This window comes from Hordeum vulgare, chromosome 5H (genome assembly GCF_904849725.1).
Source record: "Hordeum vulgare subsp. vulgare chromosome 5H, MorexV3_pseudomolecules_assembly, whole genome shotgun sequence".
NCBI lineage: Eukaryota > Viridiplantae > Streptophyta > Magnoliopsida > Poales > Poaceae > Hordeum > Hordeum vulgare.
Window position 1 is genome coordinate 19,527,045 of NC_058522.1, and position 11,708 is coordinate 19,538,752.

The window sequence follows — 11,708 nt, forward strand, 5'->3', positions numbered from 1 at the left end:
GCACCTGCTCTCCCGACCAACCGTGCACGCAGTCGTCACGACGGGGTCGCCGGAGGCAGCACGATGAGAGGAACCGTAGATGACGGCTAGGGTTGTACAAAGAGGGAGAGAGTGAACGGATTATGTTACACTCCACAACCAGCGCCTCCTTATATAAGGCGTCGGGTAGATGGGCCTGGGCCAAGCTCATGACCGAGTCCGCGAACTGCCCACGGTCCAACGTCTCGGACAGTGACATTTTCGTTTACCGACTTGTTAATTAATACATAATTAATTAACTTTTTCTAACCGACAAAAATAAGACTCGGCTCATTCTCGCAACCCGCGACACGCGCGCAGACGAGGCGGACGGCGAAGGAGGAGGAGCGCGCATGTACAACTCCTCTTCCCAAGCTTTCAATGACAAATGATAGAGCAGCCCTTATAAAAGAGTCTCACTCTTAATACTATAGCACTATGGTAATAAACGTCTCGCCACTCTTCGTACATTCACCTGGACCACAGAGATTAACTAAGGATTATTATCTTATATGGGCCTAAGCTCATCTTTAATCCAACACTGGCTTCGCAAACTGGCAAAAAGAGAAGAGAGTAGCAAGATAATTAAGAATTTAAGATTCTTTGAAGACTATAGACAATAATTAGTTTCAGACAAAAGCATGATTTGCTTAGGCTGCTCATAGTGGGGAGTAACATATAGTAGTATCATGCATATGTTATTATTGTATAATACTACCTTCATAGTGCATAGTATCATAAACTAGTATCGTAGATGATCTCATTTATTGACATGCATGACACATACTCCCTCCGTTCCAAAATATAAGACATTTTAGGGATTTCACTAGGAGACTACATACGGAGCAAAATGAGTGAATCTATACTCTAAAATATGTCTATGTACATCCGTATGTAGTCTATAGTACAATATCTAAAATGTCTTATATTTTGGAACGGAGGGAGTAGTAGCATAACATTTAATATGATACGGTATCTATCTATGTTACTATAACCTCCTCTCTCTTCTTTAATTACTTGCCACATCATCATGTTTGTTAGTCCCAAGACTATGATACTAGCTATAATACTTCCACTATGGCCAGCCGTAATTGATGTAGGGTTTTTAGGTGATAAACCAACGCCTCCATGTCCCCCATCAACTGATTCGGCCGGAATATTGGCGCCCCTGTCCCGTTGGCTGCAATTTCCTCTCTCAAGAAGTCAAGATTCTCCCGTTCCTTGGGATTAGTCGTAAGCAACTTGAGATATTGGTGTCTGGCTAATGACTACACATCCATGTATGCACACCGTTGCTTCTAGATGCATGCATCTGTCGGGCCTCAGGGGCAACATGGCGTCAGTGGCACCGTCCCCTCTACCCCTCCGTTTTCTAAGTATAAGACATTTTAAAAAAATTAATATGACCTACATACAAACAGTGACGGTGCCAAAAGATTAAGTATGCGATGTCAATTTAAACTTCTGATGTAAAATACATGTGTATTTTCATATTTTCTGCATATCTTTTTACTCACTTCACTTGCACATAAGAGTTTCAACAAAATGTTGTGTGGTCAAGTGACCACACAGCTTGAACATGGCTTCGTCACTGCATATAATTGTACATAAAAATATTTTAAAGTATAGTTTTATTTATTTTATTTTATATATAATTTATATTGTAATATCTAAAAAGACTTATATTTAGCAACGAAGAGTATCCTCATGAATGGGTCCTACTTTTAGATTTCAAATATATCATGTTATATATGCATGCAAAACATAGATTCAGAGGCTCTCCGCACATTTTTGCGTTGTTTCTACAGGATCTGGGCCATATATATTCGTCGTGGTTTCTCATATACTGAGATTTTGCAGTGTTGCGAGTTGAAGACCATTTTGATAAAACATTCGCCGTGCATTCAATTTTTCTTCCACTGGAGGCATCAATTTGAACCAAAAGTTGTGGAAGGAGATCCACCTGGGGATTATGCAGGAGTACAATTGAAATCTAAGAACTCTAATCTAGACCTATTTAGCAAATGGAACCCCTAACTACCTAGCTAGAGTATTGAATTAAAGAGCTAATGTACACCATACTAGAAGGTTAGATCGTATCTTCATCTTAGCATCTTTAGCCGATCAATATTGGACACAGAAATTCTGGTTTTGTCGTTGGCGCAACTTTGTATGTACTTTTTGGTGGCATTTTCTTCGGCGAGGGTACTTTTGGTTGGCGTTTAGCCAGACAAATTTGCAGCTGTGGTGCTAACTCATGTTAATTGCGCCACGTCAAAATTAGTTGAAGGGCCAACTAATTAACTACACCTCTAGCTGCACCCGTCAAAAAAAAGTACACCTCTAGCTGTAGGTTTGATTGACACTTGGTGTACTCTATAGGAAGACATTTTCTTGCCGCAATGCACAACGATGCTGCCAAATTGTGCTACTTTGGATGGAGACAGAAAGACATATATACCATGGCCGTGTTTAGTTGCTCGTATCGATTTTGCATGCATTCCACGTACTGCTGAGTTGGACATGGCTGGGAGCATCTCCAACAGGCGCGCTTCACGCCGCGCCTAAAAAACGAGTTTGCCGCGCGCTGGTCGCCTGGTTTTGCGCGTCGCGCAGCCCTGGCTCCAGCAGTAACTATAAAATGCAGCGCGCGCGTTCCGCTCCAGCAGCGCCCAAAATGCAATGTGAAACATTCATCAAAATGCAATAACATGCGAAATTTAACACAAACAAGTAGATGAATAAAAGTCATCCCCACAAGTTCATCCAACCAAGTTCAAAATACAAGTTCATCCAACAAAGTTGAAGACATATAACACATCAGTCGTCTTCCTCTTCTTCCGAAGACGATTCTTCCGTCTTCGAAGATGAATCTTCCTCCCTAACCTCATCACGCACCGCATCACGTGTAACTCCGACGGTCTTGGCAAGATCTTCAACGGCATTTTCATGGGTATGTGTGTGAGGCACATCGAAAGACATTCCACCCATGGCCGGAGGTGCACCCATGCCGTCCATGAGAGAAGCAAAACTCATGCCACCCATGCCTCCCATAGCGTTGGAGGGTGCTCCAAAGCCACCCATGGCGCCGAAGCCACCGCCACCCATGCCGCCAAGGACACCGCCACCCATGGCTCCCATGGCGCCGAGGCCCATGCCTCCCATGGCGCCGAGCCCACCGCCACCCATGCCGCCAAGGCCACCGCCACCCATTGTGCGGATCATGGCTCTTTTTTGAATCAACACTTCTTCACGGGCAAGGTTGACATATTCCTTTTGCGCATCATTGAACAAAGATGTGTCCAAGAAGAACAAGTGCTTTTCCCATTCCAACAACTTAGCTCGCTCCTCCATGCCCACCTTCCTCTCCTCCAATGCCACTTTCCTCTCCTCGGCGGCCACCCTCCTCTCCTCGGCCACCAACCTCCTCTCCTCGGCCGCGGCATCTTGGTTCCTTGCCATTTTCCTCACCTCGTTGGCTTATTTTCTTGCCTTCACAATAGCTTCCATAGCATTTGTGAGCTCATCATCTCCTTTCCTCTTCTTCTTTTCGGTTTTTTCCTTCTTGCACCCATCCGGTCGTTTTGGTTTCGAGTATGAAACCGAGTTGGGTGTGGGGCTTCTCTTGCCGTCATCAGTTGATGCATCATCCTCGTCATCATCATCATTCAACTCAATTGTGCGCTTGCGTTTGTTGCTCAAATGCAAATCATCCAAATCTTCACGCTTCTTCCATTTCTCATCATCCTTCAACACTTCGTAGCAATGAGGCAAGGTAAAGCTTTTTCCTTTCTTGATCTTCCCCTTCTTGGTTGTCCTCGTCTCTTCTTTGAACAAGTTTTGGGCAATGTTGTACTACAAGAAAAACAAAACAAGTTAGCACTTCTCACACCAAAAACAAGTATGATGAACATGTATGAGATGCCACTTACTCTATCATCCTCATTTGTGCCACTTGGGTTAAGCTTGTCAACTGCCTTTTGTGCGGCCGCCCACTTTTGACAATCCGAGTTGATTGTCGATCATCGGGACCGAAGTGATCTCTCGGAGCGGTCTATTCCACTCACGCTCTGAGCATCAAAGTGTTCTTTCATTCGCCCCCAATAAGCATCTCTACTTTGATCACCTCCAACGGATGGATCCCTCGACACTTGCAACCAAGTATTGCACAGTAACTTGTCATCGTTGGTGGTGTAATTGCCCGCTCTTCCTTTCGGCGCCTCGATAATGCCCTCACCCTCCTCGTCCACCTCAAACTCATGGTCGTCCAAATGGATGTCATTGGTTTGAGACCAATGCGAATTGTTGGACCCAACACCCATAGTTGACATGTATGCATCATCGTTGAGACTACAAAGTTTTGTGACAATGCAAATAAGCTATCTATATCATAATGCATTGAAAAAAAAACAAGAAAAAAAAAGTTGGAATTTTTTTCACCTTGGGGGCATTTCATCGAACACGTGGTGCGCGTCCGCCGTCGGCTCAACGAGTGAGTTCGCCGGCGCTTCGGTAGACGCCGCGCCCGGGCGGCGCACTGCAACCTTCTTCTTCGGCTTCGAGCTGCCGGAGCCGTCCGTCGTCTTCTTCTTCGTGGATGTTTTTTCCTTTCTTCCGCTCCAATGGTGCGGCGGCGGCACTGGACGGTGCCGGCGCGACGCCACCCGTCGGCGTGGTCATCCGCGGCGGCAAGAAGAGGCTGCGCGCGAGGCCGACAGTCGGCGGAGCTCCGGCGACGGCGGCGGCGCCAGCGCCAACGGCGGCCGCGCTAGGGTTTTCGGCGGAGGCGGCGGCGGCGGCGGGGGGGTCGCGGCTGTACAGCGGGGTCAGCGGGGCGCCGGTGTGCGCGTCCATGGTGGCAGGGGCGCTGGCGCCGGCGCGCGCGGGAGAAAGGAGGAAGAAAGGGAGAGTTCGCGCGCGCGCTCGAGTCTGCCGCGCGCCGAAGTGAACGCCCGAAATACGCAGCGCGGGATGGGGCTATGACCAGCGCGCCCAAATCGTTTTAGCGCGCGCGCGGTTTTAGCGCGCCCGCTGGATCTATCCGCCACGTTGCGCGCGCGCTATATTAGCCTTTTTTGCCGCGCGGCGCTAGTATAGCGCGGCTGTTGGAGATGCTCTTAGGGAACAAGAAAAAGATCAACATTTGCATCTGTTTGGTTGCATGTATCGAGACTTCCTGCATTGGGAAATCATTTTTGGCATGTCGTTTGATGTCTTGCCTTGGCTTGGGTCATCTAATTATACGATGTTTGATTGTATACATGAGATATAATTAAAACTCAACAGCTACACATAGCACGAAAAGTTACATTGTGCCATGATACTACAACGACGACGGTGACGATGCAGGCAACTAGTTCGCACGCCGACGTCGGATTCAGCGTTGCAACCACCGTTCACCGTGTCCGATGGTGTTGCGGCGAACTAGTTGCTTGCGTTGTCGACACATAGAAAGTATGCACGCGTTGGCCCTAGAGCAGCTCGGGGGATCCATACCTACTTCGTCGCTTGTCCCCCTCCACCATAGCTCCCCCCCTCCCATCGCTGCCGGATGAGTCCATCGGGCGAAGCCCGTGACGTAGGAAGGCATCGGCGAGTCTCTCCGCGCGCGCCGGCCTCGACCTGTGGCGTGAGCCCGTGGTGGTGGGAGGCTCATCCTCAGCGTCTTCGATCGGCCTGGTGGCTGCCCATTCCAGCGTCCTCGTCCTCTCGTGGGCAATGGTCTACCGGCTGCTCGTGGCTGCCTCGACGCAACGGCGTCCCGAGGTGTTAGATCTGGCCGAGGTGGGCTTGGCCCAATCTGGCCCGTCATCTCCGGCTGACGGTGAGATTGGTGGTCCTGCATGGTGATGGCACTGTCGTCGCATATGAGGTGCTTGGGCCAGTGGGTTCGTAGGCCGTCGAGGCTGGGGTTTCGCCGTCTTGGTCCAGCATCGTGAGGGTGCGGAGGTACGGTGGCACCACGCGAAAGCCAACGACGCGGCGTCTGCGAAATTCGCTCTCCTCGTAGGGGCCACGTGGAGCTCTTCGACCTTTTCCGCTCTCGGGTCACTTTTTTGGGTGAAAGCCTAGGTCCTGAGGTGCAGGGCCGGACGATGTCGTCGATCCACGTCACTTCCCCTCCTGAGGGCGTCATCTTGAAGATCATGATTCCCTGCATGCTTTCCCGGGGTTGGACTTGCACGACATTGCGACAGATAGCCGGCGATGCGAGAGGTGCTGACTGAAGGGGCCCAGAGGTGGAGCGGTCTTACTTCCTTCGTATTAACGATGTCGTATCTTGGTGGCGCGGCGCTGCGGAGTCTCGGCGTCCGATGCATGTAGATGGACTCATGCAGGAGGATGGCGATGTTTGGCGTCATGGTTACGTCGACATCAGGCCTGGGAAGGTCGATGCGTCATTAACTACTCTGAAGATGGATCGATCGAAGACGACGATGGTCGCCTCTACGAGTGTGTCGAACCGATGTGTGTCCCAGACCCGGCATTGTGGCTTGATTGGGGCCTTCGATTTTAGATGTTAGGCTTTGCTGCGAGGTCTGTTTGGTATTCGGTTCGGACTATCAACATCCCTTCATCAAGTGGATAAGAATAGCGACAAATATTATTAAGATAATGGCTTCAGACATACTAATGTATTACTTTATAAGGTTTATGTGAATAATCATGCTTGTCTCCTTCGTACTGGAGAGCGTTCCTGGAGAACGTACCGAAGGAAATCCTTGACAGCAGCGTCGTCATCGTCGCAGTCCTTTTTGAAGGTGTTGATTGGTGCCGGTGTTTTGGAGTCGTGGAGCTTGGTGGTAGATCCTTGATGGGCGCAGCACTCGCGAGACTTTTTCGTTTTTGTTGATCCGCAGGTGTTGGCATTTGTTTCTTTTTATTTATTTTTTAGACATGAATGTGTTGTTTTCGATCCAACACCTATCGGTGAATGTTTTAGCTGGTTGCTTTGTAATACAAAGCACAGATTTTTTTTCATATTTATGTGAATAATTAATAAATTAGATACATGCATCGCGTAGATATAGAGGTCGGGGGTCTTCCTCCTTTTTCAAAAAACAAAGAGAAAGTCCGTGCGGAATAGAAGGCCGGTAAGGCAGATGACGGGCGAGAAAGTGCGCGCCATTGCGACGACGAACAACATGTAGGCGTGCACGGCGAACATGAAGACGACCAGCAACAGGAAGGCACCGATGAAGAAGGCGAGCACCGAGCGGCCGCTGCCGTTGTAGAAGCACCACTCCACCATAGCTCAGCTCCGGGCCACGGTCATCAGGTGTCTGCATACTTAAAGGTGAGAAATACGCACGACGCGTGTCTCCTTCAATCCTTCTCCTCTCATGTAGTGCTGCTAGCTTCAGCTTTTGGCTCGATCAGCGGCTGGAATGTGTAGCATGCACTGGGACGACATAGGAATCACCACTCCCATCTTCTTCTTCGCATCACACGCATGGGAAAGGCACTCATACAGTACGTACTAGTGGAATGCTTTGTCATGTATCCATAGATTTAGGGTGCTCAGTTAGAGCAACTCTAGCAGATCCCGCAAAATCTCGATCCGCAAAACGCGTTTGCAGTGTCACAAAGTTCTCGTTTACGGATAAAAAATGAGACCGTAAATGAAACTGCATAATTTGAAAATATAGTTTCGTGGAAAGTTCATACTACATACTACATATATTAAATACTACATACTACATCAGTGCGAGCTCAGTCCTCCTCGTCGGAGCTGCAGAGATCGATGTACACCGCCTTCTACTCCTCGCGGATGCGCCGCCGCTCGTCGTCCTTCGCCTTGGCGGCGAGGTTGGCCTCGACCGCCTGCCTTCACTGGAGGTCTTCGATCTCCTCGTCGTGGCGCCGGTGCTCCGCCTCCTCGTGCAAGCTACGTTTGGCAATGGCGGCCGCAACCGTGTCCACCTCGGCGGCGAAGTCCTCCGACCCGACGACTCCACGACGGCCAAGCTTCTCGGGCTCCTCCTCGATGGCGACGACGTCCTCCGGCTCCTCCGACCACTACCTCTTCACAGGGAGAAGGCGCGCGGAAGAGGAGGAGCTACCGGCGTAGGACGAGCCCGCAGCGACATGCCGACGGTCGTGCTCCTCCGTCTCCCGGACGAGGAAGCTCGCCGGCGGCGACATGCCGCGGTTCGTCAACCTCTGGGCCCCGCGCTTCCTCGCGGCGTCCGAGCGGACGCGCCGCTCGCGCTCCGGGTTGCTTCCGCCGTCGGATCGGCTGCCGGAGCCGCGTTCGGAGCTCCACATTGCGGCTGGAGGCGGGGGAGGTAGTCGCTGGCGGCGAGAAATGTGGAGAAGGGGTGGGGAATCTCGTGGGCTCGGTGACGGCGGGGGATAGGATTTCGACCTGCAAACGCGTCGCGGATCCGTAGATATAGTGGTCGGGGCGTGCGTTTTGCGGACCGCGGCAAAAAAAATTACGGGGCAGACGAGTATGCGGACTCTGTTATGGCCGAAAAAATGGGCCGAAACCGCATACTCGCCGGAATTTTACGGGTTCGCCTCCTTTGCGGGGTCTGCTAGAGTTGCTCTTAGAGCATCTTCAACAAAAGCACGGATGCACGGCACCAAAAAAATTAAACGTAGAAATAACGATTTAATGCGTGGGAGATATTTCACACGCTGTAAAATTTAACGCATCGCAGTAGTGCTTCAATAAGCACGATAAAAATATAATATGGATCCAAAACATACACAAAAGAAATAAACAAAAATAGTTCATTGATAAACATTAAAATTCAAACTTAAACTAACAAGCAAATTCAAATTCATAAAACAGGCTAATAGAAGAAAAATACCTCCCCTTCGATGGTGTAGTCCGACGAAGTAAACGCGTCCTTCCACCGAGAATCGTTCAAGTCCCAGCTCGTCTCCGGATTGTTTATCTGGGCATTCGCCAATGCCTTGCTTGCACGCTTGTTCTGACGATGTCCTGTGGGAAGTGTGCGCGCCAGTACGCCATGGCGGCCTCGTCCCTCTGGGCGATCGAGAGGTGAAGCTCTCGATTGCGCTGCAGGCGGCGGTCCTCCTTGATGACCAGGCGTGGGGGGAGGCGCGACATCCTGCGCACGCCCGAGGTCGTCGAAGTCGCCACGCCTCTACATTGTACGTGCGGACGGTCTCGAACGTGCCGAACTCAAGGCGTAAAACACCGGAGGGGCGGGTGTGGACGGTGCGAAAGCCAGAGCTGCCAGGGGATGGGAAGACATGACGGGCATGACGATGACGAGGCGCTGGAAGAGGCACGGCAGAAGGCGTGCCGGCGGAGCGCAGGGAGAAAATGCCCGAGGGAATGGAGTTGTTGGTGAACATGGACGTAATGCGGGATTTATAGTGCGTTGGCCGACCCGCGTCAAAATTGCGTGCGGGCTGCTTTTTTTTCGTGCGCTGCTTTCTTTTCAAGAGTTCGCAATTCAAAACAATGTTTTTACCGCGCAAGCTATTTTTGACGTCCTTGTTGAAGATGCTTTTAGTTTACATGAAAAAGTATGCGTGTCGGTGTATGGCCACGGTACGTACGGGTACGATGGAAGATTTCGAAAGCATCAGTAGTACATAGAAGTGACGTTTTGACCATACTAAACAACATGTGTGCATGTACTGCCTGCTTTGCTTTTCAATCTCCCCTGATAGTAAAGCACATAGTGCTTGTGTCGTACGTCCTTGACTATTTTGCAAAAAAGTTCCTGTGTTTCGTGGTATTCAATCCGCAATCCTCTGATAAGTCAATCGATGAATCGTTACGAGCTAGAGAAAAGAAAAAAAATTGACCTTGCCTTGCATCTCAACCTCCGACGCATCTCCACCACCGCCCCCCGCCGCAGTCCCCATCCCCCGCCACGCGCCGCCGCAGCCGTCCCCCGTCGGGCCCCGCCGCAGCCGGCCCATGCCGCGTGCTGCTGCGCGCTGCCCCCGCCCGTTGCAGCCGGCACCCGTCGCGGCGCCGCCAACGCCCCCCCCCCCCCCCCCCGCCGTGCGCCTTCCCCACCCCTGCAAATCGAGCGGTGGTTGACGCGCTGAGGGAGATGGAGGTGGCGGCGCAGCGGAAGCGGAAGCGGAGAGGCGCGGATCTGCGGCTGCTGGACATCACGGAGGGGCGAGAAAGACATCCGCGCCTCGCCATCCCGCTCCTCCGCCACATCCTGCGTCGCGCCCATCCCTTCCGCCCCGACGCCTTCACCTTCCCGCCGCTCATCCGCGCGGCCCCGGCGCATGCCTCCGCGGCGCAGCTCCACACCTGCGCGACACCGACAAGGTTGTTGTCTCCTGCTAGAATTTGTTCCTGAAACTGGCTAGGTGGCTAGATTGATTCCTGTTCTGAATGTGTTGACACCAACAAGCTTTTTTCTCTATCTTTTTATTCACGAGGACCTTTCTCTTTTTGCATAGTTATTAGCGGATTTAAGGCCCAATGATGTGAATACATCTAATACCTTTGGTTATGTGTCAGCAAAGATTTAGTTAAATGATCAATTCACTAATTAATCAACCAGTAAAGGCTCGGTTGTTTAATCCTACTAGATAGATACTCCATTCATCCAATCAACTGTGAGTGTTAATGGATTGATTCTCGTCCATGTGCAAATGCTGCTGAGGAATAAACAATGATCATGCTTAACCGGATTAGATGTATTTTTGGTCTTCACCTAAGCTTGCTTTTATGATTCAGTGAGATACAGCTTAAAAGCCCAAATTGGTTGTTTGATCAAAGAAAACATGCAGAGACAGTTCCAACAGCAAAAGTTATTCCAGTTGAAAATGCAAACGAGGGAAACAAAGATGAGACGAATGTGTCTCTGCGTGGGGAACTGAACTGGGTTTCCTCCTCGGCAGATTCATGCGAGGAGGACAACTTCAGAAGGTGGTACCAGAATAGTCCAAATATATATCCTTTGCCAGTGTTCTGATGTCTATCAAGCCCACAATGTACCATTTATATGTTTTATAAATCCTTGAAACCCTTCATTTTGCAGGTATCTAGCGTTCACGAAGGCGGATGTAGACAATGGCTGGTACAGTGCAGCACTGCTATACGATCAAGATGAGAACAGCGGTGCTTATAAACATTACTCCGAATTTTGCCAGGTAACCAGAACATCCTGCTGTACTTACACTGTCTGCGACCGTCTTCTAAAACATGCAAGCTAACCTGTTTACATGTCCTCTGGCATTGCAGGGTCCAGTCATGGATCCTTTCGAGCACGACCCCGAGAAAGAAGGGCACTACAGGGAGGCCCTTTGTGCAAATGATGCTGAGGAATAAACAATGATCATGCTTAACCAGATTAGATGTATTTTTGGTCTCCACCTAAGCTCTAGGGGAGGTCCAACAATCATTACAGGTTGGTCGACCTGAGCCAGGGACCTGACATGTTCGAGAAGATGCAATTCGATGGCCGTAGGTGTCATGTCTTCGACCTTATTCGTTATGTGAACGGTGAGGAATTCTCTGTTCTGTGTCGTTGGATTTCCATTTTCTTAAAGTTTTTTTATTTAGCTATTCCGTGCTTGCTGAAATTCTCATATGATGCATGGGTTCATGGATGAGAATGTGGATTAATTGATAAATTCAATGAAGAGTATACAGGGTGAAGAATGTTTATAAGATACGATCCTTCTTGCCATGGGCTCTTAGTGTGCATTGGTAAAAGCACACACTTTGTTAGTTT

The 11,708-nt window shown here is 50.0% G+C and overlaps 1 protein-coding gene across 1 annotated transcript; it reads left to right on the forward strand.

The window, feature by feature from the left end:
* Positions 1-10,064: 10,064 nt before the first annotated feature.
* LOC123396211 (phosphatidylinositol-3-phosphatase SAC1-like) lies at positions 10,065-11,302 on the forward strand. Its single transcript, XM_045091235.1, has 4 exons — positions 10,065-10,294; positions 10,709-10,900; positions 11,013-11,124; positions 11,216-11,302. Exons 1-4 carry the CDS (start codon positions 10,065-10,067, stop codon positions 11,300-11,302), a joined length of 621 nt encoding a protein of 206 aa, XP_044947170.1.
* Positions 11,303-11,708: the final 406 nt, after the last annotated feature.